The sequence below is a fragment of the Rhinoderma darwinii genome, chromosome 6 (assembly GCF_050947455.1).
Source record: "Rhinoderma darwinii isolate aRhiDar2 chromosome 6, aRhiDar2.hap1, whole genome shotgun sequence".
Taxonomy (NCBI): Eukaryota; Metazoa; Chordata; class Amphibia; order Anura; family Rhinodermatidae; genus Rhinoderma; species Rhinoderma darwinii.
In genome coordinates, this window is record NC_134692.1 from 41,024,102 (window position 1) to 41,052,022 (window position 27,921).

General features: G+C 39.3%; 1 protein-coding gene across 1 annotated transcript in view; it reads left to right on the forward strand.

The window, feature by feature from the left end:
• Positions 1-27,921, forward strand: part of COL6A1 (collagen type VI alpha 1 chain) — a 45,932-nt gene that overhangs the window by 1,118 nt on the left and 16,893 nt on the right. Inside the window, exons 2-20 of the mRNA XM_075829550.1 lie at positions 6,561-6,690; positions 8,213-8,413; positions 8,751-8,910; positions 9,032-9,154; positions 10,014-10,034; positions 10,142-10,162; positions 10,267-10,311; positions 10,390-10,443; positions 13,609-13,653; positions 13,754-13,780; positions 14,536-14,562; positions 15,686-15,730; positions 16,809-16,862; positions 17,279-17,341; positions 17,589-17,651; positions 24,579-24,632; positions 24,721-24,756; positions 25,621-25,683; positions 26,795-26,857. Of these exons, the coding sequence (XP_075685665.1) occupies positions 6,561-6,690; positions 8,213-8,413; positions 8,751-8,910; positions 9,032-9,154; positions 10,014-10,034; positions 10,142-10,162; positions 10,267-10,311; positions 10,390-10,443; positions 13,609-13,653; positions 13,754-13,780; positions 14,536-14,562; positions 15,686-15,730; positions 16,809-16,862; positions 17,279-17,341; positions 17,589-17,651; positions 24,579-24,632; positions 24,721-24,756; positions 25,621-25,683; positions 26,795-26,857 (1,295 nt within the window). The remainder of the gene's footprint in view (positions 1-6,560; positions 6,691-8,212; positions 8,414-8,750; positions 8,911-9,031; positions 9,155-10,013; positions 10,035-10,141; positions 10,163-10,266; positions 10,312-10,389; positions 10,444-13,608; positions 13,654-13,753; positions 13,781-14,535; positions 14,563-15,685; positions 15,731-16,808; positions 16,863-17,278; positions 17,342-17,588; positions 17,652-24,578; positions 24,633-24,720; positions 24,757-25,620; positions 25,684-26,794; positions 26,858-27,921) is intronic.

The window sequence follows — 27,921 nt, forward strand, 5'->3', positions numbered from 1 at the left end:
ATATATATATGTGTGTGTTTGTTTATATATGCCATATTTACTGGTACATTGTAAAAAATTAGGTGCATGTTATATACAGCCATATGAATAGTTGGCTGCTTGTAGTTTTTGCAGCTTTTACGGTAAATTCACATACTGTATGGTGAATTTTTCCGCCATGGATTTGACACCGAATCAGCAGCAAGATTTTGGATTATGATGTGGATTTTCCACAGAATTGACCCTTTACATTTCAAAAGGTGAAAGCTGCGGGAAAAAATTAGCATGCCCTGAATTCTGTGCCAGTTTTATTCCGATTCAGGTGGATGAGATTATGAAAACCCTTATACGCACCACAAATCTGTAACAAATGTGCCACTTCTGAATTTACCCTTAGACTTTCCGTTCAAGGATGTGAAATGGAACGTGTTATCTTACACTTACTGCCAACTATGTGCACTTTACATACTACATGTCACAGTTTTTTATGTTGTAGGCTTTCCTGGACCTCTGCCTGTATGTTGACAATATGGACTAAGTCAGATTGAAAACTATTTGGGATATAGGCCAAACTGCTTCTTGTCATTACTGCAATATATATTGGACCAATATGTATATATGTTAAACTTTATCAACTTTACTGTAACCACCTTATTATTTCTGTTAACTTATAAATACAATGAATAAATTAAATTTGTTTGTTACTGTACAGTTCATAGCTGCTTATCTGGAAAATGTATTGATTATCTTGATTGATAAATCTTGTCCAAATGTTGTTTTTTTGCATTCATTTTATATTAAATGAAAACTTATCTCATTGCTCATTATTAATAAAGCTGCAGATAGCATCAATATCATTGGCTACTATAGAGATAAATTACATATACATGAGTTTTAAAGAGGACCTGCCAACTCTCCTGACATGTCTGTTTTAGTAAATACTTGTAGCCCCATGAAATATAACAATTCTGGTTTATCTTTTCTTATATTATTATTATTCACATTGTCAATAGGGCGTGACCCTACACACTCTGACATTGACAGTGTCAGTGTGCATACCCCATTGATAAGGGGAATGATAATACCCAGTTGTCAATTTATTCATTAATTTCTATGAAAGAATTATGGAGGAATGGCACCAGGGGCATTGCTTGGGTCTTAAACAATCAGGGGCACAAGCCCCAAGACATACGTTTACCCCCCAAAGAAAAAGAAAAAAATAAATAAATATATATATATAGCATATCTATAAGACTACAGCCCCTATAGCTACACCGCTGGATGGGATATGATACATTGCCTCAGCAGATACATCGGCTTAGTAGACAGTATCACACAAGATAGGCTTAGATACAGGGTCCCTAGCAGTAAAAATCCTTGTACTTACCCTCAGGGACAAATCTGCAATTTTTGGGGCCCAAAGCAAAGTTATGTCTGGGGGCTCCAATAGTGATAGTGCCACACATAGTGACCCTTGTAGATATTGACACACACAGTGCCCCCTGTAGAAAGTGCCACACACAGTGCCCCACGTAGATTGTGGCATTATCTAAAGGAGTGTGTGTGGCACGTTCCACAGGGGTGTGTGTGACACTATCTACAGGGGGTTGGCATTCAATCCCTTGTAAATAGCGCCATCCTTCCTGTAGATAGTGCCACACACCCCACCCCTCCTGTAGATGTTGCTACACAGTTCCCTGTATAAAAAGTGCCACACACCCCCATATAGATAGTGCCACACACCTCCATATATATATAGTGCCACGCACACCCCTGTTGATAGTCCCACACACACACACACACACACACCCCTATAGATAGTGCCCCATTCAGTGATAGTGCCCCCTAAACAAATGAAAAAAATATTATACTCACCTTGCCCCATTCCCACGATGTGCGGAGCTGCATGGTCTCACAGCCTCAACAGCCCAAGAGATGGGACCCTTGCGTAGGGCAGCGTAATGCAGTTATGTCACTGCACCAGGATGTGCAGGGATCCTGTCCTATCATCTTATAGGCTGCAGGCCTCACATGGCCTGTAGCCTTGTCAACAGTGGAGCTTGTAGCTGCCTGCTCCACCATAATATGCAATTGTATCCGTGTCCCGAGGACTAAGATACAAGTGAATGTGGCAGTCGCCAGGGCATCCAGGGCCCAGGCCTAAAAAACGACGCCACTGAACGGAACAATGAATTCTAAGAATAGATTCTCTAGAATACAAGAATTTACAAAAACAGACATCTCAGGAGAGGAGACAGGTCTCTTTAAAATGTGAAGTAAATATATTAGTGAACTCACAATCTCAGCTTAAAGGGCGTCTGTCACCAGAATTTCTGAGTTAAAGTAGTAACAGGGTATTGTAGAGGAGACTAACCTGTTTCTAGCGTTTATTTTAATTTTCTGCTTACTGGCTCCTTTGTATAGAAATACGTTTTATTAAGTTTATGCTAATGAGCATTTTGGTGCAATGAGGGCGTTACCATTGCACCTAAATGCTCCTACGTCGTTACATTGATTGACAGGGACCAGGCAGCGTAATCTGCGTGTTCATGCCTGGCCCCGTACTATCTGTAATGCGCGCGCGTCCCTGCTCTTCACTCGGCGCATGCGCAGTACGATCTTTCTGTTCAACGTTCTTATCGACACTACTGAGCATGCACGGAATAAAGAGTAGGGATGTTGCGCATGTGCAGTAGTGCCGATTAGAACGTCGAGCAGAAAGATCATACTGCGCATGCGCCTAGTAAAGAGCAGGGACCTGCGCACGTTACAGATAGTTCGGGGCCAGGCATGAAAGCGCCGATTACGCTGCCTAATTTAGCTATTTTGTTTGATATAGGCCTTGTTACAATCAAATAATGACTAAGTGTGTACTTTGCACGTTTCTAAGTCTATATAATATAAATAGCCGGCAAATAGGAGGCAACTTGCATGTACCCTACCACTTATGTAAAATTGTGTATGTAAATGTATTATACTGTGCCCTGTTTGAATTCCATGTTCACCATGCATCTAGTTGGTCTTTGTTGTTGGAAGGCTAATGGGACATTTTATGGTGCTGCGCCGCCAGACCCTGCCATCACTTCAGAACGTAGTGGCGAGCTTTGTGGTGCCGAGCCTTTGACAGGATGCTAGTTGGGTTGGGCCAGTGGCTGAGATTAGATATAAGAGGAGAGTTTGGCGCCAATGGGAGAGAGTGCGGTTAGACTGCTAGAGGTGCTGTGGGAACCTGTTTCTTTGAGAATGATAGTAGGCTATAGAACTGTAGTGATGGGACGCCAACGAGGAACAGTGTAGACTGGTCTAGAGGAGCCGCCGTAAGACTGTCTGTGAGCTGGGAAGGAGTCCAGATGGCTCCCCCCTGAGGGGTGCTGCACCTAGTTTGTCACTGGAAGAGAAGTCGTGAGCAGTATAGGGAAGCTGCTATGTAGCTAAGGAGCCCTAGCTGCGTCCGTGAATTTGTTAAAGAGTCAGTCCGGCGAGGATGTGAGTGACCAGCCCTTAATGAGATATTGGCTACCTCGAGGCCTAGTGAGAGGACTACATTGCCCTAAGACTTAGTAATAGGCCTGGAACAACAGAGTCATGTTAAGTGAGTGGACTGAAGCCCGTACAACTGTCTTGTTAAGGGCTTGTTCACATCAGCGTTGGCTTTCCGTTCCAGGGTTCCATCGGAGGTTTCCGTCGGGTTAACCCCGCAACGGAAAGTCAAACTGAAACCATGGCTTCCGTTTCCGTCACCATTGATATCAATGGTGACGAAAACATTGCTAATGGTTTCCGTTCATCACCATTCCGGCAGGTTTCCATTTTTCCAACGGAATCAATAGCGCAGTCGACTGCACTATTGATTCCGTCGTTAAAACGGAAACCTGACGGAATGGTGACGAAATCTGTGGCTGTCACTGTTATTTAGGATCCTGTGGCTGTTACAGTTACTGTATTTAGAGTTCTGTGACACTCACTGTTATGGGGGGGCCTGTCGCTGTCACTATTATTGGGTGCATATGTGACGGTCACTGTTACTGGGGCTCTGTCACTGGCAATCCGTTGCTGTCATGACTATGGGGGTACTGTATCTGTCACCGCTATTAGGAAGTCTGTGGCTGACAATAACAGTGACAGCTACAGAGCTCATAACAATGGCAGCCACAGACCCCCAGTTGTCCTCAAAATGGCTGCCAAATTGTCCTCAATAAAAAGAATACCCTGAAAAGCAGAAGTCAGCGAGCTTCACACAGGGAAGCAGCACATCCCTTTTCCCAGCAAAAGTTTTACGCAGTTGTGGAAAAATGCTGCAAAGTAAGAATGATTTAAAAAATAGAAGTGTTAATAGTTTATTTTATCAATTAACAAAATACAAAGTAAATAAACAGAAGATAAATCTAAATCAAATCAATATTTGGTGTGACCACACTTTGCCTTTAAAACAGAATAAATTCTTCTAGGTACACTTGCACAAAGTCATGGATTTTGTAGGATTATAGCCAGCTGTATGATTAACCAATTATACTAAACATGTAAAAATGATCATCATTTTCATATGTAGGTGGAAACACACTCATTAACTTAACAGAAACAGCTGTGTAGAAGGTTTAAAACTGAGTGAGGAACAGCCAAACTCTGCTACGATGTGAGGTTGTGGAAGGCAGTTTCAGGTTACAGCTCCACCATGGCAAGACTGAGCACAGCATCAAGTCACAAGGTATTTATACTGCACCAGAAAGGTGTCTCCCAGGCAAAGATTTCAAAGCAGATTAGAGTTTCATGATGTGCTGTTCAAGCTCTTTTGAAGTAGCACAAAGAAACAGGCAATGTTGAGGACTGTATACGCAGTTGTCGGCCAAGGAAACCTAGTGCAGCAGATCTAAGACACATATTCTTACTTCCCTTTGAAATTGGAAGATGTCTAGCAGTGGCATTAGCTCAGAACTGGCATAAACCAGTGGGACCCAGGTACACCCATCTACTGTTCGGAGAAGGCTTGCCAAAAGTGGTCTTGATGAAAGAATTGCACCCAAAAAGCCATAACTTCAACGTGGAAACAAGGCCAGGTGACTTAACTATGCACAGAAACATAGGAACTGGGATGCAGAAAAATGGCAGCAGGTGCTCTCAATTGATGAGTCAAAATTGTAAATATTTGGCTATAACAGAAGGCAGTTTGTTCACCGAACGGCTGGAGAGCGGTACAATAATGAGTATCTGCAGGCAACAGTGAAGCATGGTGTAGGCTCCTTGCAACTTTGGGGCTGCATTTCAGCAAATGTAGTTCGGGATCTGATCAGGATTAATGGTGTCCTCAATGCTGAGAAATACAAGCAGACACTTGTCTATTATGCAATACCACCAGGGAGGTGTCTGATTGGCTCCAAATTTATTCTGCAGCAGGACAAAGACCCCAAACAGACACCCAATGTCATTAAGAATTATCTACAGCTTAAAGAAGAACAAGGAGTCCTGGAATTGATTATATGGCCCCCACAGAGCCCTGATCTGAACATCATTGAGTGTGTCTGGGATTTACATGAAAAGACAGAAGGATTTGAGGAAGCCTATGCCCACAGATGATCTGTGGTTAGTTCTCAAAGATGTTTGGAACAACCTCCCTGCCGAGTTCCTTCAAAAACTGTGTGCAATTGTACCTAGAAGAATTGATTCTGATTTGAAGGCAAAGGGTGGTCACGCCAAATATTGATTTGATTTATTTTCTGTTCATTCACTTTGCATTTTGTTAATTGATAAAAATATAATATTAACACTCCTCTGACCCTTCTAGGCATGGACTTCACAAACACTGTGGGGTCCTGTGGAATCAGGCACAAATACGTTAGCAGCAAGTCCTGGAAGTTGTGTGGTGGAGCCTCCATGTATCAGACTTTTATAGCACATCCCACAATACAGTAAACTGCGATGCACTGTGTGTTCTCACACCTTTCTACCATAGCCATCAATCACTTTTTCATCAATTTGTGCTACAGTAGCTCTTCTGTGGGATCGGACCAAACAGGCTAGTCTTCCCTCCCCATGTGCATCGATAAGCCTTGGGCGAACATGACCATTCCACCAGTTCATCGGTTGTCCTTCCTTGGACCACTTTTGGTAGGTACTAACCACTGCATACCAGGAACAAGACATTTTGGAGATGCGCTGACCCATCACCATTCGGCCCTAGTCAAAGTCGCTCAGATCCTTGCACTTGCCCATTTCTCCTGCTTCTAGCAAAGCAACTTCAAGAACTGAATGTACACTTACTGTTATAGACTGTGTTTATATGTTTTTAGAAAATCCTGGGCAAATCGTGGTGTTGCGCCACAATTTTTCAAAAATCGCTTAATAAAACACAACCGCGACGTGTGAACACAGCCTAATATATTCCACACCTTCACAGGTGTTATTGTAACAAGACAATCAATGTTATTAACTTTACCTGTCAGTGGTTTTAATGTTATGGCTGAACAGTGTATTTCTCTATGTCAGTCATTGCTATATTGTCAAGAGTCATTTCAATGTCATATGAATTGATTAATGAAACTATATAATGTGCATGTAATTCATGTATGTCATTTAACTTTTTTCAGATTGTCCTGTGGATATCTTCTTTGTGCTTGACACTTCAGAAAGTGTTGCTCTTCGTGTGAAACCATTTAAGACTCTTGTGACCCAAGTTAAAGAGTTCACCAAAAAGTTCATAGATAAACTTACTACAAGGTAACATAAACATATTTATATCATTCTTTATACCCTACAGTCAAAGAAATTCACATACTTATGAAGAAAGATGATACAAAGGTTTAGGTCTGGTGAAGGTGAAGGTCTCAGTGAAGGTCCCCCAATGTGACCTATTGTTAAAAGGGTATTCCCATTCTTAGACATTTATGGCATATCTACTGGATATACCATAAATGTCTGATAGTTGTGCGTCCCCGCTCTGGGATCTGCACCTTTCTCCAGAATGTGGGTCACCCGTTCTGCCGATCATCTGGCCACATCACCTAGATGCGTCAACCGCCCACCACCTCATCTGGAACCCACATTTATCAGACACTTATGGCAAATCCCGTGAATATGCCATAAATGTCTAAGTTGGGAATAGCAATTTAATGAAAATAAAAATGTTTCGTCATGTTGCTACAGTATTAAAATTGGTATATAAAACGTATTGATATGTATTCACCAATTTTTAGGCATGAAGTCATTTCAAGGAGTTTTATTTTTCACCTTTGAGACGTAAAACAGTGAACACTCTAATAACATAAGCATTTTCCATACTTATTATATATAGCTACTGTATGTACACAATCGGAGCCATGTTGCAAGATAAACCATTACAATATTTGCCTTCCTGTTATACGTTTATAAACCCATAATGAAGAGGTTTCTTGCTCACTGGTTTAGTGCTTCTTTTTGGTCTTGGATAATAGAGTGTGCAACGGTTTCGTTCTCGATGATACACTGAATTAGTATACATTTCCTGCTGAGTCAGTGAGCAAGTTTAATATTTATTACCTGGCGATCTAGTAAAAAATTGATCTGTACCTCATGACATACAGGAATACTTTCTAGCTCCCTATACAGTGGTGCTTAATGTCACAGACTATAGACCCAATAAAAAGCCCCTATTACGCCGGCCGATGCAGCGAGTGCCGATCAATGAGACATCGTTGATCGGCGCTCGTTTGCTCCTGTCACATGGAGCTATGGATGGGGACGAGCACTCATTACTCCGATCGCTCGTCCCCATAAAGTATTATAATGTCGGCAGCATGTCTCCCTGTTTACATAGGGAGATGTGCTGCCGACAACGATAATATTTCATTTTTTTAAAACGATACGATCAGCAGATGATCGAGCGTTTGCTCATTTATCTGCTGATCTCTGCCCTGTTTAGGCAGGACAATTATCGGCAACAAGCGTTCTATGAAGGCTCGTCTGCCCGATAATCGCCCAGTGTAAAACCCCCTAAACTGCTGACATTACATGGGTTGTCCACGTAGCATAATCACTTCTTGCAATCCCTTCTTTTATAGTTAATGATTAGTCCGTGAAACGCACAAACATGCCGAATCCTCCAGATTTAGAGAAACTCTCATTCTATTCAATCAGAATGCCATAAAAGGTTATTTGAAAATGGGTTTTCTTATGAATATAGAATTCACAGCTTCTTAAAGTCCCATTATTGGAATTTATTTTAGATGTGTTGACGTTTGGCTCGAAATTTCTCTCATTTTAGGTATTATCGGTGTGATCGCAACCTTGTATGGAATGCAGGAGCGCTGCACTACAGTGATGAAGTCATCTTAATTAGCCCTCTAATGAATCTGGTCAAAGACCGTGATACCTTGAAGACTAGAGTTGATAAAGTTGAGTACATCGGCAAAGGAACTCACACTGACTGTGCCATCAAAAGAGGCATTGAAGAAGTCCTGATAGGGTTTGTATAATAGCAATTTTTTTATCTACAGCCTTTAGGTCTATCTATCTATCTATCTATCTATCTCATATCTATCTATCTATCTATCTATCTATCTATCTATCTATCTATCTATCTATCTATCTATCTATCTATCTATCTATCTATCTATCTATCTATCTATCTATCTCATATCTATCCATCCATCTATCCATCTATCTATCTATCTATCTATCTATCTATCTATCTATCTATCTATCTATCTATCTATCTATCTATCTATCTATCTATCTATCTATCTATCTATCTATCTATCTATCTATCTATCTATCTGACACAATTTGAATTTACTTTACAGGGGATCCCACCAGAGGGAGAATAAATATCTAGTTGTGGTGACGGATGGTCATCCTTTGGAAGGATACAAGGAGCCATGCGGTGGTCTGGAAGATGCTGCAAATGAAGCCAAACATCTTGGAATTAAAGTCTTCTCTGTTGCAATCTCACCTAACCACCTGGTAAGATGAAGATTCTTAGCTTCAACCCAGTTATTAAGTAAATAGATGCTTCCATATTTCCACGATCTGCAACAAAACTAAACATAAGAGCCTCTAATATTTTCTCTTTTCTTATCTGCAGGAGTCGCGTCTCAGTGTTATAGCCTCTGATCCAAACTACAGGAAGAACTTCACAGCTACTAGTGCGGCTGGCTTGTCTGACCAGCAGCTAGAAGACACAATTGACAGCATTATTGACACAATTGTAAGTAATTACAAAAATATGTATGTCCAGTTGCATTGTATATATCAGAAAACAAGAGAAAACAAATTATAGAAAATCATTTCCATTTTGAGTTGTAATTGCTTGTTGCTTTTACAATGTTAGTTAAAGATCTGTTCACACTATCATTTATACTGGACCCACTACAAGAATGCTGACTCTGATCTGGACGAATCTTGACTTTAATGGTCATTGTTGGTGTTTCAGTATTTTTGATAACAAAAATAGCTTTGCAGTCAGAAATATGAGAAAGCATGACATAAGTCCAGCTGTAACCACTTAATGCATGTGTGAACAGAGCCTTAGTAAGGCATATTTTGAAGAAAAAAAAATTATATGAGCCCTTTAAACCCGGGACTTCTGCAGGGACTACATTTTATTGTTACTGTCTCATATGGCATTTGTTCCATGGGAGAAACCCTTAAAGCATAATACTTAGGTAATAAAAGTGACAATGCAATATATATTGTACTACATTTAACATAACTTAAACTATATGTACTTATTGCTGTATATAGTTGTAACACTTGGGATTATTTACTCTCAAACGTAGTATCTTTTTGGACTCTACAACTGCCTTCATTGATAGAAAATAAATGGCTTTTCTTATTGAATATATATAATATAATATATATATATATAGATATATATATATATATATATATATATATATATATATATATATATATATGATGTTTGCTAATATGTAAAATTATTTTTGGAAATATTGCTGAACATTTCTTTTTTAGACTTTGATGCCATATAACTATTTAATTGTATCAATAGATGATTGTCACAGTGGTTAAATGATAATAACTCTTAATTTTTTTTCTTGTTTCAGAAAGTTAATGGTGAACAAGGGGTGAGTATTACAAATATTAAAAAAATTTTGTCTACAAGATCCATTACTGTACAATTCTGAATGACATTATTAATAACTCTCCACTTCCTCTCCTCTTAATGTTGCAGTGCTGCTCCTATGAGTGTCAGGTAAGGAGTGTCTGCGGCATGAGCTATGGACACATGAAGTGAATATTACCAAAACAGAGAATTCTATTAAAGGCCCTTACAAATATGTTCTTGTATTTCCTCAGCCTGCCCGTGGAGAACAAGGTCCTCCTGGTCCTTTTGGTCATGAGGTGAGGGGTATTGCAATGTGAGAAGAATAATTGGAAAACATAGTAAAACCTTCCTAACATTTTTCCTCTATACCATAGGGAGAAACTGGTAAAACTGGACTTCCAGGGGATCGTGGACCTCCAGGAGACCCTGTAAGTAGAACATTTCTTGAAGAATTTCTATCACTATGGCCATAATGAAGAAAACCCTAAATGTAACCATTTATGTGAACTACTAAAACATACTGTATGAAAAATATGCAATTTAATGCCATGAATAAAAAATCTAAACATTTAAAGTCAATGTCAACTCTTGAACATCATTTCATTTTTTAGTCTAAATGGTTCCAATATTTTGTGCTAATCAATTCCATAATATTTCTTTTGTAGTGGCTGGAGCTTCGTTTCTCTAAAACTTAGCTTCAAATCATATTTCAATTATGTAATTCTGTCTGCCTGCAGCCACCTCTAGAGGGAGCTTATGAGCTAACTGCATACTGTTTTATGATTGAGTTCAATGTATAAACAGTATGTAGTCAGCTCCGAAGCTCCCCCTAGTTGTTATATAAGAAATATATCAGCACACAATACTGGACCTAAAAATTACATACTGTTAAAAAGTGGATATTAAAGGAACTCGGTCACCTCCAAAAACACCCCTAAACTACAATAATCAGTTAATAGCTTAAAAGATGCTGATTCCAAATCTGAACGTTTTATCTTTCTAGTCACTTGCATTCCCTTGCTATAAGCCCGCAAACTGGTCGTGCTTAGGATGAGTCCTCTTCATTATATTGCCGAGATTAGGAGTCCTCTCTATGCATCAGTATGCAGCGCACGGCCCGTTTGCGATCTTATAGTTGGAGACTGCAAGTGAGTAGAAAGATAAAAGTTACAGATTTGAATCTAGCGTCTTTTAAGCTTTATACCGATTACTGTAGTTTAGGGTGGTTTTCCGAGGTGTCAGAGTCTCTTTAACTAAAAACTGAACTTCCATAATAAATAAACTAAAATACAACACTTCAAACATAAAGTAACAGAGCATCATCAATTATTTATGGAACAAGGCTACATTTACATCTGCGTTGGGACTCCGTTAATGGGTTCCATCGCACCTTTCCATCAGGGGAACCCATGAACGAAATACAAACTGAAACACACGGAAACCATAGGTTTCCGTTTGCATCACCATTGATTTCAATGGTGACTGATCAAGTGCAAATGGTTTATGTTTGCCACTGTTGTGTAAGGGTTCCATTGTTTTGACGGAATGAATAGCGCAGTCGACTACGGTATTGAATCAGTCAAAACGCCGGAACCCTTGCACTGGATCCGTCAGCATTGAAATCAATGATGATGCAAACAGAAACGTATGGTTTCCGTTTGTTTCAGTTTGGATTCCGTTCATGGGTTCCCCTGACGGAAAGCTCAGATGGAACCCATGAACGGAGTCCCAGCGCAGATGTAAACGAAGCCTAACATCTGCTTAACAATTGTGTACTTAGACTAAAACTGCATCCCAAAGTGATATTTAAATATTCATCGTGCATCAAACATCTTTTAGATCAGCTTCATGTGGTAAGTTAATATTTACGTGCGCACTCATAACACTGCTTCAACTCACCAGGTTTTTGTTTTTTGAGTATTTGTATTTTGTTTTTAATCTATAACCTTGCATTCCTACATTTATACAAATGTTTTACAGCATGGTATGTTTTACAGTGGAAAAGACAAGTAAAGGAATTGCCTCTTCCACTGTACAAGATACCCTTATATACAAAGGAATGTCAAGCGTGTGATTTCCAACACTTGCCGGAGCAACCACTCCTCATTTAAAGACATTGATGCATGCTCCAAGGATGCTCCTTGCTGTTAAAAAATAAAGAATGGAGTAGCACTCACTTAGTCAAATGAAAAAGTGAATTAAATCCAGACTTGCAACGATTCGCCAAACACGCGGTCTTTCTCAGGCATGCCAAACACTAACACTGTGCACCTATAAATACACATAGTGATGACATCATCAAAGTGAGACAAATGTAACAAGCGACATCAATAAGTTTGAATGTCCGAGAGCATAATGACCATGTAATTCACGTAATAAACGTATGCCATGTGATATATGTTTCTTTTCCTGTATGCCCTTGCATAGAATAGTGCAGTCTACTATGCTTTTCCATACAGGGAAAAATGTAAATGCTGACGCATACCAACCCAGTGTATGCCAAAAGCACATCTTTTTGGTATATGCTGAGTCAATGGGGCCCCATGGATACGTCCAGAAGGTAGTGGTAAAACGAGATATGAACAGAAACTTATTAGGGCAGTGATACCGCATTCATACAACTGGGTGGACCTATCTCTAGACAGCCTCCCAAGTCGATGATGAGAGAATGTAATACTATATACAGTACCAGAGCCATGGTTGCCTCTAAGCAACAACCATAATATTAATTCTCAAAAAAATAATCTTGAATTCTGGATTGTCCTGATGAATGAATCAGCATTTTTAGAACATGATTTTGTAAATTTTTTCCTTCTTCATTTGGGCTGTCTCTAGTTAATGTCTTCCACATTTGAAAATACCCTTTATTACCGTAAATCATGTGCAAGGGAAAGCCACATTCAAGCCACACAATGAATCTATTATGATAAGAAGTAAATATTGGGTATAACGCGTAGGTTTGATCATACATGCCTGTATATTCTGTGTCATGGAACATGACTATAAAGAAGCACTATAACATTGTATCATGCCTCTCACTTATTCCTGGAGCTTTTTATCTTGGCGTTCTGCCAGTGGTTGACAAGAAACCCCTTTCCACTTCTTGTAAACTTTCTGTCCTGTAAATACTTTTTCAGTATCTGGTTTGTGTAAATTGTTTCTGTAAACATTAGTGAATTTTCCTCTGCAGTTGGAAACACAAAACCGGCCAATAATAAATTAAAATTATGCTCAAAAGTCAAAATTATTAAGCCATGCTTCAGTTCATCGTCCTTAGATGATCACTTGCCCTCAGTGACACAAGAGCGTTGGCCCACACAGGTTTATTTAATTGGCGTAATTGGATGGATAGGTTCAATTTTTAAGTCCTAAATGTCAAACTTAAGCTCCATTTATATTTATGTAAGTTAGATTATTTAGAGGGCAAGGCTGCCCCATTATTTCTAGGCCCTATAACTGACATACACTTTGTAAGGCACATTTTGGATGTAAATCTACTTACCAGTTACTCAGTTTTCAATATAAAATCTATTTTGGCACTATAACTTACAGTTTTCCATGTGTGCATTTCGAATAATGTATAACTTTTCCAGGGCCGTGCTGGTGACATTGGACCTGTAGGATATCAGGGAATGAAGGTAAGTTTGATTACATTTACATGGTACCCATTATCATTGTGTTGCTTGATGTTCTCACTGACTCTGATCTTTAATTATCTTCTCTTCCTTTCCACAATAGGGTGACCAAGGTTCCAAAGGAGAAAAGGTAAGTAGCCATATGAAATTCTTCTGTCTCGAGTGATATTAACTGAACTAGGAAGTGCCCAGGAGCAGGGGAGTAACATATAGATCCAGGCCACAAACCAGACCCCAACACCTTCCCTTCCTGATAAGACTACCCTCCAGATCGTAGATATTAAAAAATGAAAAAAACATTACTTACTGTTCTCTTCTCCACAGCGGGCATGCCCTGGATCTCACTCAGGCTGCCACATCAAGTGCAGGCAAAAGTTTGCGCCAGGCAGCACAAGGATGTTATATGCAATGCAGCACACATTATCCTAAAGCAGGACATTGTGTGCTGTATCGCATACAAGGTTGTGATGCTGCCTGGCATTGGACTTAGTATGCGCTGCGGCATAGAACTTTGCTAGTGCCTGATGTGACAGCCACTCCTAACCACCACTAACAGAAGCTCCTGGTGCTCCATGCCAAATGTATGGCTTGAGTACATTTTCCACCTCCTTGTTTGCAAATATTGCAGCACGTGTGGAGACCAGAGACCTGTGTAGGTTCCCACCACCCATTAAAATGGGGTTGAGACAACCTGTAATGTGCCCACTCTCTCCAGGGTCCAAATAGCAGCATCACGGGCTGCCTCTATGGTACATACACCCTTTTTTTTTTTTAATAAAAGAACCATCGGTAGTTGTAAAACTTGACTTGTGAGTTAATCATTTATCATTTATATATTTTTTCATAAAAAATGTTTTGCTAAAACTCTTTAATTTTCTATTGCAGGGTGGAAGAGGAGCAAAGGGGACAAAGGTAAGTACTCTGCAGTCTATAGACATTCCAGTTTAACAACATATCAATCTATTATCTGAAACAGCTTTTTCATCATCTTTCTTTCGTGCTGCCCATAACTGGATCTGTGCATTCCCAATCCACATAAACCATAATTATTATTATATCTGTGAGCATCACTGACATCAGCCTCGTACTCTCGCTACTTGCTGGGAGCGATGAATCTGGGCTGTTCCATTTATTGTGACACATATTATCTCTTCATGAAGACTATAGTACACCATATGACTGTATCCAGCAAATAGACACTGGCTGTTAGTTTAATTGCCAACATTCTGGTTCTATGAACTAATACCTCTATATATTCATCAACAATTCTATGGCTGTATTCGCAATCTACAAAAAAATAATGACCTTTTTAAGCTTCTAGCAGAGGTGAACTTAAACTTTCTAAGCTCCAATGCAAAATCTGTTAACCCCTCCAAAAAAAGCCATGTGCTATTTATAACGTTGTTATTTTCTTATGTGGCAGAAAGGTCTGTGGGCCCCCTCAGGCACCACTGCCCGAGTTCGACTTCTACTTCTGCAGCCTCTATAGCTACTCCCCTTATTTCTAGCTGTTATACATTGACTTACCTTTAGTCCATTTACTGATTTCTTACCAAATAAGCATCTACTTTACATAGTCTTGCTTATATGCATAGACGCCGTTTTATTGATAACTATACTCTCATCTTAAAGGGCTTGTCCTCATTGAACAATCCCTATTTGTTAGAATGGTCTCTGCAGATAGAGTAATTAAAGAATATTCTCCTACTTGGACCCCCAGCGATCAGTTTTTTTAAGTGTTCAATTCTCCCACAGCGCCACCTCAGTAGAAATGAAAAATTACATGTTGCCCCTTAACATCAATGGGCTGTCTATGTAATGCATGGACAGGCTGGGTGCTCCAGTAACAGAGATAGTTTTTGTAGCTGCTCCACTTCAGTTCATTGATGAAGGTCCTGACCTGTATTAATTCAGAATTCCTTAATGCAGTATTTTAAAAATAGATTTTCTAAATCCTTTAACAACTTTTCACCCATGTTTCCTGTTCATTTAATATCTATAAATGTATTCATTTTTATTTGCTTTTTATTTACAGGGAGATAAAGGCAAAAGAGGAATTGATGGAATTGATGGACAAAAGGTGAGTAGCAAATGTTTATAAATCGTACAAAGCATTAGTGCGAGAGCCTTTATGTGCAGACTTAGCCATGCTTGAAAATCAAGCGTTGCAGGGAAAATATAACATTACATGTCGGCCATTCAAATTAATTTTCCATATTGGCTCGAGACCTTTAAGACCTTTTTTTCTATGTATTTACTTTCCTGAGTTGTACAAACCAGTAATAAGAGACGTACAATTGCTTCCATTAATAACTTTACAATGGGTGCAACATTTTTTGCAGACATTGGGTTGAATTTATCAATGGCTGCACGCCAATTTTATGATGTTAATAAGTCGCAAATTATGGGGCACATCATATTTGTGCAATAATTTGTAACTTTTTGACATTTTGCACCGCCTCCGGCACTTGAAAGAAAAGATGGATCGGGCTTAGGATATGGCGGCAAGGTCAACCACAGCTTGACAAATTCATTATAATTTATGCCAGATACTGGAGTCAGTTATACCAAAAATCTACTCTGGTGCACGGACGTCCACAGATGCGCATAATTTATTAAGGGGCGTGCATCTCTTCATAAATTTGGTCCATCTTACTCCAGCGCTCTTTAGGTTAGGACTGGCGTATAAAATGCCAGTCTTAATAAATTCCCACATTAAGAGAAAAACAGATAAGTAATAGTTTGCTTGGGAAAACAACTATTTATTTCTAATGTCTCTTGCAGCCAAAGTTATCCTGGGTAGATTAAAGCACATTATGTTTTGTGTAATAAATCATCTCTTAGGCCCCATGCACACGGCCGTGCCCATAATCAAGGCCCGCTGCGGGCACGGCCGGCTGCTGACAGCCTTCCGCATTTTCGGGCCGTGCTCTCATACAAAGTATGAAACACGAAAAAACTGTCTGCGGTAAATAGGAACGAATGGGCCCGTAATTACGGATCGTAATTGTGGTCCGTATTTTCTGGCGATTTTTTCCGTGTGCATGGGGCCTTAGTCTTTGAATGTTTTTTTTTTATTAAAGCCAACAGTTCTTAACAGAAATGCTCTGAATAATTTGTGTTTTGTAACCTATTTGCCATTTGATTATTTTTGATAGGGAGGGGATGGAGAGAATGGATTTCCTGGTTGCAAAGGATCACCTGGTTTTGAGGTAAGTACCAAATATATGTTTTAGCTCTATCTAGAAATCATTGTTTAAATATCCTTAAAACTTGAGGAATCTTCAGAAGTCTTAGTACATAGCAGTGGTAAAATACCACAAGATAATTAATGTAGAAGTTGGGTTTATGCCAGGCAGTAAAAGAATAATGATGAAAAGCTCATGCTATTGCCATTCATCTAAAGATTTGCCTCTTTTTTATGTATATATATATATATGTATATATATATATATATATGTATATATATATATATATATATATATATATATATATATATATAAATATAGCTTCAACAGGTTCATTTGTGATGCCAAACACTCCATGAGACCTTAGTTTTTAGTTTAATAGAGCCAATCTAGTGTGCCATTATTAACCTTAAAATAAGATTTATGTGTTGTCATCATAGGGAGAATCTGGACCTTCTGGGCCTAAAGGAGATCCTGGCTCATATGGACCAAAAGGAAATAAGGTAAGTCATTTTAGTCTTCCATGAAAAAGGGTGGCCTAATTTGGAAGGTCAGTAGGTGATTTAAAAGGAGATAGCCAGTCACGAAGACATCTGCTGCTATCAATAAAAATATAAATTAAAAAACTAAAAAAGCAAAGAAAACTGTGGCAGTCATACCTGACATCATTCATCCATAAAATGTCACATGCACTGGTCACGCAGTACACAGGTGTTCATTTAGTTTTAAAGATTTAATTTTGTTTTCTAGGGTGAAGCTGGACAACCTGGCACTGCGGGGAAATCTGGTAATGCTGGTAATATAGGAGACAAGGTACGATTTTGGTTGACCCCTTTTTAGTATTGGATTGAAATATTGAATAAAGCGTAAACCTGGTGTAGTGTATGACACCTGAGAACATTTATCAAAAGGAATGCACTAGAAAAGAGGTGTAATATGCACCAGAAAATGGCATTAATGAAGTGCACCAAATTCGTGAAGCACTTGTGCCATTATTAAGATTATTTAGTAGCAACCACGACACTTTTAAAAAATGGTGCATACAATGACCATGCCAAAAAGTTTCATAAAAAAAATATTTGGTGCAAAAAGTTTGGCATACATGTACAGCTGACGTGATGTGGCCTAAGAAGAGTGTGTCTAGTTGTATCAAATTTCTAATTCTGTGTCCACCATTTTTGACGAATCTTAACATTATTCATGAATGTTCCCTACTGTTCATACTATTCCCTCAAACCCAACACTTACAGTATAATGTAAATTTTACCTTACATTATAAAGAAATATTTCATGTAACTAATAATAAATGAATGACTTTAAACTGTAAAGCAATGAGTAAGAAATTCATGCATTCTTATAAAGATTTTATGACTACTTATAATACAAAATTTCAACACAAACGACACCATTCAATGATGTATTTAGAAATTTTTAGAACTATTAATGATAGTTCCTTTGATGGACACATCCATGCTTTCCTCTACTAATATATTTATGTTTTTCTATGGTAAATCCATGGTGTTTTAACCCCTTCCCTCTTTAGCCACTTTTGACCTTCCTGACCGAGCCTCATTTTTCAAATCTGACATGTGTCACTTTATGTGGTAATAACTCCGGAATGCTTTCACCTATCCGGGCGATTCTGAGATTGTTTTCTCGTGACACATTGGACTTTATGTTACTGGCAAAATTTGCTCGATATGTTCAGTATTTAATTGTGAAAAACACCAAAATTTAGCGAAAAATTGCAAAAATTAGCATTTTTCTCAATTTAAATGTATCTGCTTGTAAGACAGGCAGTTATACCACCCAAAATGGTTTCTAATTAACATCACCCATATGTCTACTTTAGATTGGCATCGTTTTTTGAACATCCTTTTATTTTTCTATGACCTCACAAGGCTTAGAACTTTAGCAGCAATTTCTCACATTTTCAATAAAATTTCAAACGGCCATTTTTACAGGGGCCAGTTCAGTTGTGAAGTGGCTTTGAGGGCCTTATATATTAGAAACCCCCAAAAAGTCACCCCACTTTAAAAACTTCACCCCTCAAAGTATTCAAAACAGCATTTAGAAAATGTCTTAACCCTTTACACATGTCACAGGAATTAAAGCAATGTAGAGGTGAATACAATTTTTTTTATAACACAGAAGGTTTTACCAGAGAAATGCAACTCAATATTTGTTGCCCAGTTTCTGCAGTTTTAGGAAATATCCCACATGTGGCCGTAGCGTGCTACTGGAATGAAGCACCGGCCTCAGAAGCAAAGGAGCACCTGGTGGATTTTGGGGCCTTATTTTTGTTAGAATAAATTTTAGGCACCATGTCAGGTTTGAAGGGCTCTTGCGGTGCCAAAACAGTCAAAATCCCCCAAAAGTGACCCCATCTGGGAAACTACACACCTCAAGGAAATTATCTAGGGGTACAGTGAGCATTTTGACCGCACAGCTTTTTTACAGAAATTATTAGAAGTAGGCCGTGAAAATTAAAATCAACATTTCTTCAAAGAAAATGTAGGTTTAGCGATTTTTTTTCTCATTTTCACAAAGACTAAAGGAGAAAAAGCACCGTAAAATTTGTAAAGCAATTTCTCCCGAGTAAAACAATACCCCACATGTGGTAATAACCGGTTGTTTGGAGACACGGCGAGGCTGAGACGGGAAAGAGCGCTATTTGGCTTTTGGAGCTCAAGTTTAGCAGGAATGGTTTGTGGAGGCCATGTCACATTTACAAAGCCCCTGAGGGGACAAAACAGTGGAAACCCCCCACAAGTGACCCCATTTCGGAAACTACGCCCATTGAGGAAATTATCTAGGGGTATAGTGAGCGTTTTGACCCAACAGGTTTTTTGCATAAATTATTGGAAATAGGCCCTGAAAATGACAATCTAAATTTTTTCAAAGAAAATGTAGGTTTAGCTAATTTTTTCTCATTTCCACAAGGACTGAAGGAGAAAAAGCACCGTAAAATTTGTAAACCAATCTCTCCCGAGTAAAACAATGCCCCACATGTGGTAATAAACGGTTGTTTGGAGACACGGCAGGGCTGAGAAGGGAAAGAGCGCTATTTGGCTTTTGGAGCTCAAGTTTAGCAGGAATGGTTTGCGGAGGCCAGGTCACATTTACGAAGTCCCTGAGGAGACAAAACAGTGGAAACCCCCCACAAGTGACCCCATTTTGGAGACAACACCCATTGAGGAAATTATCTAGGGGTATAGTGAGCTCTTTGACCCCACAGGTTTTTTGCAGAAATTATTGGAAGTAGGCCCTGAAAATAAAAATCAACATTTTTTCAAAGAAAATGTAGGTTTAGCTTATTTTTACTCATTTCCACAAGGACTGAAGGAGAAAAAGCACCACAAAATTTGTAAAGCAATTTCTCCCGAGTAAAACAATGCCCCACATGTGGTAATAAACGGCTGTTTGGAGACACGGCTTGGCTTAGAAGGGAAAGAGTGCTATTTGGCTTTTGGAGATCACATTGAGCAGGAATGGTTTGCGGCGGCCATGTCACATTTGCAAAGCCCCTGAGGGGAAAAAACAATGAAAACGCCCAAAAAGTGACACCATTTAGGAAACTACACCTCTTGAGGAATTCATCTAGGGGCGTAGTGAGCATTTTGACCCCACAGATGTTTCATAGAATTTATTAGAATTGGGCAGTGAATATAAAAACAATCCTTTTTCTTCAATAAGACGTAGCTTTAGCGCAAATTTTTTCATTTTCGCAACAAATAAAGGAAAAAAAGAACCCAACATTTGTAAAGCAATTTCTACCGAGTACGGCAATACCCCATATGTGGTCATAAACTGCTGTTTGGGCACACGGCAGGGCTCAGAAGGGAAGGACCGCCATTTGGAGTGCAGATGTTTCTGGATTGGTTTCTGGGCGCCTGTGGGCCCAAAACAGTGGAAACCCCCCAGAAGTGACCCCATTTTGGAAACTACACCCCTCAATGCTTTTACCTACGGGTGTAGTGAGCATGTTAACCCTGCAGGTGTTTTGTAGAAATTAGTGTGAACTCGATGTTGCAGAGTGAAAATGGGATTTTTTCCACAGATATGTGGACAATATGTGGTGCCCAGCTTGTGCCACCATAACAAGACAGCTCTCTAATTATTATGCTGGGTTTCCTGGTTTTAGAAACACCCTACATGTGGCCCTAATCTCTTGCCTGGACAGTCGACCAGGCTCAGGAGTGAAAGGGTACCATGTAAAATTGAGGCCTAATTTGGCGATTTACAAAGTATTGGTTCACAACTGCAGAGGCTCAGATGTGAAATAATAAAAATAAACCCCTGGGAAGTGACCCCACTATGGAAACTGCACCCCTCAAGGCATTTATTAAGGGGTGTAGTGAGCATTTTCACCCCACAGATCTTTTCCATAAATGAATGCGCTGTGGATGGTGCAAATTAAAAATTTATATTTTTCCCTAGATATGCCATTCAGTGGCAAATATGTCGTGCCCAGCTTATGCCACTGGAGACACACACCCCAAAAATTGCTAAAAGGGTTCTCCCGGGTATGACGATGCCATATATGTGGAAGGAAACTGCTGTTTGGGCACGCTGTAGGGTTCAGATGGGAGGAAATGCCATTTGGCTTTTGGAGCGTGGATTTTGCTTGGTAGTAGTTTTGTTTGGAGTCTTACTGGTGTTTCCGTTTATAATGTAGGGCATATGTAAGCCGGGCGGAGTATATAAGGGGCATAGTCAGGTGGTATAATAACGGGGTAAAAAAAAACAATAAAATAATCCATAGATGTGTGTTACGCTGTGAGGCAATCCTTTCCGCACAGGCCGGTGTCGCACTGATAAATGGTGTCATTTCTTATCCCCCTTTTGGTCCACACTCCGCGCCTTTGTAGTTTGGGGAATTTTGCTGGGAAAGTGTTGTCCTGGTATAATACGGGCACCGTCGCTTCCAGCGGATATGTTTGGGCCCTCCCTTTCCTGGTTCCCTAATTTTAGGTCCTTGAAAAATCGCCTCTTCAAACAGAAGAAATGTTCCCCTCGGGCACAACTGCATATTTTTTTATTTCCTGACTTATTGGAGCCATAACTAATTTTATTTTTCATAGACGTAGCGGTATGAGGGCTGGTTTGTTGCGGGACGAGCTGTAGTTATTATTGGTACCATTTTGGGGTACATGTGACTTTTTGATCACCTTTTATCTTATTTTTTGGGATGCCAGGTAAACAAAAAAACGCAATTCTGGCACAGCTTTTTTCGTTTTTTTTTTTATACAGCGTTCACCATGCGTTATAAACTACATGTTAACTTTATTCTGCGGGTCAGTACGATTCCGGCGATACCGAATTTATAGAACTTTTTCATGTTTTACAACTTTTTGCACAATAAAATAACTTTTGTAAAAAGAATGTATTTTTTCTGTCGCCAAGTTGTGAGAACCATAACTTTTTAATTTTTTTGTCGACGGAGGTGTATGAGGGCTTGTTTTTTGCGGGACGAGCTATAGTTTTTATAGGTACCATTTTTGGATACGTGCGACTTTTTGATCACTTTTTATTCTAATATTTGTAGGGCAAAGTGACCAAAAAACAGAAACTCTGGTAACGTTTTTTACGGTTTTTTTTACGCTGTTCACCGCGTGCAATAAATAATATAATATTTTGATACCTCCGGTCGTTACGGTCGCGGCGATACCAAATACATATGGTTTATTATTATTTTTCAATAATAAAGGACTTGATAAGAGTAAAAGGGGGATTGTGTTTTATTTGATTACTTGAAACTTTTACTGTTTTCAAACTTTTATTTTGTGCACTTTTTTTTACACTTTTTTATACTTTTTTTACACTTTTTCTCAAGTCCCACTAGGGGACTTGAAGTTCCAACGGTCAGATTTTATTTTTTCTAATACATTGCACTACCTATGTAGTGCAATGTATTAGATCTGTCAGTCATTCACTGACAGCAAGCCGATTAGGCTTCGCCTCCCGCCGGGGCCTAAATCGGCTTCCGTAATGGCAGAGCAGGAGACCATTGTGTCTCCTGTTGCCATAACAGCAGTCGCCAGTCCCGATTGCCTGTCAGGGCTGGCGATCTGCTAGTAACCGCTACGATGCAGCAATCTCTTTCGATTGCTGCATCGAAGGGGTTAATGGCAGGGATCGGAGCTAGCTCCGGTTCCTGCCGTTACAGGTGGATGTCAGCTGTACAGTACAGCTGACTTCCACCGCTGATGACGCCGGATCAGCTCCTGACCCGGCGCCATCTTGCCGACAGCTACGGAAGCCGATCAGGCTCCGCCGCCGGGCGGATCTTGACCGGCTTCGGTGCTAGGCAGACCGGGAGGCCAGTATTAGGCCTCCGGTTGCCATTGCAGCCACCGGAACCCCGGCAATTTCATTACTGGGGTTCCGATGAGCTGCAAACACCTTAAGTGCAGCGATCGCGTTTGAGCGCTGCACTTAAGGGGTTAATGGCGGGGATCGAAGCTAATTTCGGTCCCCGCCGTTACAGCCGGATGTCAGCTGTAAGATACAGCTGAGATCCGGTGATGATGGGACCGGCTCAGCTTCTGAGCCGGTCCCAAACATTTGGCGTACATGTACGGCAAGATGCGGGAAGTCAGTACTTTCCATGACGTACATGTACGGCAAATGTCGGGAAGGGGTTAAAGGGTTATTCCCATCTTGGACATTAATGGCATATGCACAACTCTGGAACCCGCACCTATTCCCAAAATGGCCGCTGCATCCATGTGGAGAATGAATGGAGAGGTTGCCTCGTGTGCGGCTCCCTCCATTTTGTTCTAATGGACAGCTGAGCACGCTCTGGGACCCACATCTATCAGAAATATTTTGCATATCCTGTGGATATACCATAAATATCTAAGATGGGAAAACCACTTTAAAATTTTGACTACTATAAAGCCAACATTTTTGAAATGCCATTAATAAAAACTTTGCTGGCTTAAAATATGCTGTAAAATTTGCAAAATGAAAAAATAATACATGTAGCTAACTAAAATAACCTACCAAATCTAAAAATATACAAAAACATTATACCTTTGATATATTAAAGAATTTACCGATACTTCCATTAATTAAAAAAAACTTAATCTATAGCCATCCATAGTGTATTCTTTTTTTTATGCAGAACTTATATTTACTCTATGTATTCAGTTCCATTGACTTGACTAAAATATTAAGTAATAATAAGTAGAAGGTAATCTGCAATGCGCCATGAGGCCCGTAGAGATTGGTGACTGTCACAGGGCCAGCAGAGGATGGTGTGAATCCTCTGTGTTGCCAACGCATTTGGCATTGGGCTAAACTGGGGAGCGGAGTCTAAGGGCTAGCTATATAATCACCCTTTCGGCTCCCTACAGAGATGTGGACTTGGTCACTAGAATCCCCAGGTCGCAACCCCTAGAGTAGTCTCCATTGGCAACGGCTGAAGTAAACTGACAAGATATAATAACAGAAGACAAGATGCTGAGTTCGTATTTAGTGAAGGTCAGGGCATGCGGCAGAAATTCACTCATGGTTAGCAGATCGAGAGGCCAGAGCAGGCGGCAGATGGTCTAGTCCAAACAGGGTCGGCAACCGACATTCCAATAGCAAACAAAAAAGCAGTTTTAGCAATCTAGACTAAGGATACCTAATTGTCTAGACTTCCTTTTTGTAGTTGTCATGTCTTGACCTACATTTTTGGATTGTTCCCTATTTTTGGATTGTGGTAGCTTATGTTGATTACTTATGTTACAGGGAGATCCTGGAGGAAATGGTCCATCTGGCGAGAAAGGGGAATCTGGTGATGAGGTAAGTAAACAAAACAACTTGTGATCATTTAAAAAGCCCTAATGGATCTACGGATTGTTAACGGGTAACTTTTACTTGGTCTCTGCAGGGTAATGCTGGACCGGATGGGCCTACAGGAGAACGGGTAAGAGATATCACAAATCTATTAAATATAATTGTATGTACTTTAAGATACAAATGGAGTCTATAACATAATATATTCACTAGTTTTCTATCAGGTTTATTTATCTAAAGCAGTTTAAATGGTGACGCCAGTTGCTTTCAAGCTTTGCTATTTCCATTACCTATTAGGTGTAGCTCCAGTAGAATGACTAATAAAATGTACATTAAACAAGTATTGGTTTGGGGATGTGGCTGTGCATTGAAAAAAGTGAAATCCAGAAGAAATAAACAGGTGTTTTTTTTCGACCCCATCTGCTGCTATCACAAGAGGGTAAATCCCCATAGGATTCAGTAATTTCCCATGTAAAATAGTCACTTAGAATTTGCTCAGCTTTGGTCAAATGGGCATGGATCTGATAAGCTAAGCACTTGTGGGGTTTTGTTACTTCAAGGTGTGCTCATTTGCAGTGGTAAAGACAGTGGAATGCAAGTACGCGAAGCAGCGTAGTGAGGGCTGTCATCTCTAACAGCTCTGCGTACCCAAGCAGAAGACTCCGACCACTGTAGCCGTGCTGGGTTACTGCAGCTCTGCTCCTATTCACTTAAATAGGAGCAGAGCTACAGTGTTGCAGCACGGCCGCTATACAGTGGTCATAGCCATCTGCTTCAGGCACCGACCACTACATAATATCCGGTGCCCGGAGGGTCCAGTTGTCAGACCCCACCAATCATATACTGATGACCTATCCTGTGGATAGGTCATTAGTATGAAAAATAGCCCCATGCCCAGATAACCCCTTTAATATTTTATTATGAGACTTTTATTAGATTCTACAGTTCGTTCCCTACACTTTACACTTTGATTACTGTCTTTTTATTTCTACAGGGGGGTCCAGGAGAGCGTGGTCCTGCTGGATTATCTGGTGCAAGAGGACTCAGAGGAGATAAGGTAGATATTAGGGAGGGAAGATTTCCTAATCAATATGCAACAGAATGCTGTGACAAATTACGTCAAAAATATGTACACGGCATGAGTCAAATTTATTAAGTGTTTTAGACACTTTTTACACCTACCTTGAGAGTTTTAAAAAGGCTAAGAGGAGTTGAAAAATGCCAAATTTATTAAATAATTGGTGTATATGCATAACAGCCATGAGGTGGTAAAAGTAAAAAAAATTGTGTTCCTAGAGAGTTGCGCCAATGGTGACAGTTGATAGAAACAGGCTTTTAAGATTTTATTATTTAGCCCATGTTTTATATATTTAAAAATAATAATGCATTGTATCATTCATTTAATTTAGTTTCACTAATTAGATTTAATTATGTAGGAAAAAAAATTAACTATTTATTTTCATTTTTAAAAACGTCCCTTGGGGTGGCTATATTGGAGACAGACACTTCCTTCATTATCTGTATGGACAGTGCAAAAAGATAGGTGGGCATTATGGAGGCTGTAATCTATAAGAGTTATTGGTCAGAAAAGTGTTAATATACTAATAGGGTCTCCTGGATGAGATGGGGTACAGCCCACTCCTCCAAAGACAAGGGAGTGGCAGGGGAGCTGCATTCAGAGCATTATCTGTGTGTTGCCACCCTGCCCTTCTAGGCCTCCAACAGTCATCTGTCATTCAATCCCCACCCCAATGATAATGTGATGCCTCTGTTGATCATGTTTCAGTCTACACAGCAAAATGAGCTGCACAAAACAGAAAATGTCACGCTATTGTTTGTGCTCCAGCTAGTGCTTGTGCTAGTGTAAAATCTACAATATTTCACGATTTTTTTATGGCTAGTTACATAAAATATGCATAAAGCACCAACAATTAAAAATCTTTATAGAAAAACTTTCAGATGATATGTATTTTATTATCACTTTTGGCCAAAAGCTATGTATTACATTTTCTGAAGCCATGGATTCATAATTGTATTATGTATCTGTTGTAAATTATACATTTTTTAGTATTCAGAGGTTTATATTACAATAAAGTCATCATATGTAATCCTGTTTTCTTTGTTGTATGTTTAATTACTGTTTTTTTATTAATAAATTTTGTTTCTAGGGAGATCAAGGACAAGCAGGAGACCAAGGACGAGATGGACCTGTTGGTCCATCTGGTGATCCAGTAAGAACCAATGATTTTATGATGATATAATTACTTAGACTTATTCTAATATCTGTACTCTTGTAGCTTATCTTATTTCCAAACTCTACAGGCGATGCTCATATAATTTGTTTCTCAGTGATAGGTTAAAAATAGGACATTTCATTTTAAATTAGTTAAGAGTAAATGCATCTGTCTTGATTGTTTACCCAAAAAATTGGAGAACTAACGCAGAAGTGAACAAAGCTAAAGTGTTGTTGGTAGAATTCCACTATTTGCAAGTGATTATTGGATGTGGCAGTGGGTGCTGTATTTATCCCAAATGTAATTTTACATAGTTTGACATAAATAGACGATTATATTGGAAAAAGTGGATAGATATTGTACAGTGTTCTGTCCAAAATACCTTACACAAGCATTTAAGAAGTTCCGTTTTGAGTTGTTGGATGATAAACCTAGAAACCTAGTGTATAGATGGAACTTACCTTTTAATTATTTTTAGCCAGAGATTTGTTTACTAAAACAAAGCACCACATCTAATGCATAAATATAGAGTTAAAAAATAAATTCCTGGCTGCCTGCAGCCACCACTAGAGGGAGCTTAGGAGCTTACTGCATACTTTTTATACACTGAATTCAATAATATAATAGTATGCTGTAAGCTCATAATCTCCTTCTAGTGGTGGCTGCAGGCAGCCAGAATTGTATCGTTTTAACTTCATGTCTACGCAGAGGATTTGGAGTTCTGTACGAGAATAACCGAGCTCCAACCCTAGAAAAATATCATATGAAATGAATCACCACAGAATGTTGGTCCTAAAAGGACATGGTGTTAAAAGATAGACATTCACATAAACCATGAGTCATATATATATATAGAATATTTTTTTTTTAAAGATACAATGTTCATTATTTCTAAAACTTATTTTGCAACAGTTTGATTTTCTTTAGGCTTTTTCACACCTAGTGGTATAAGGCGGGCTTAACCTTTGTAGTATTTTAACAGCATTTTACATGTGCATTATCCACCACTACTGTAAAACGTGGATGAGCTCTGAGTAATACTTTTTTATGACCTTATTTCC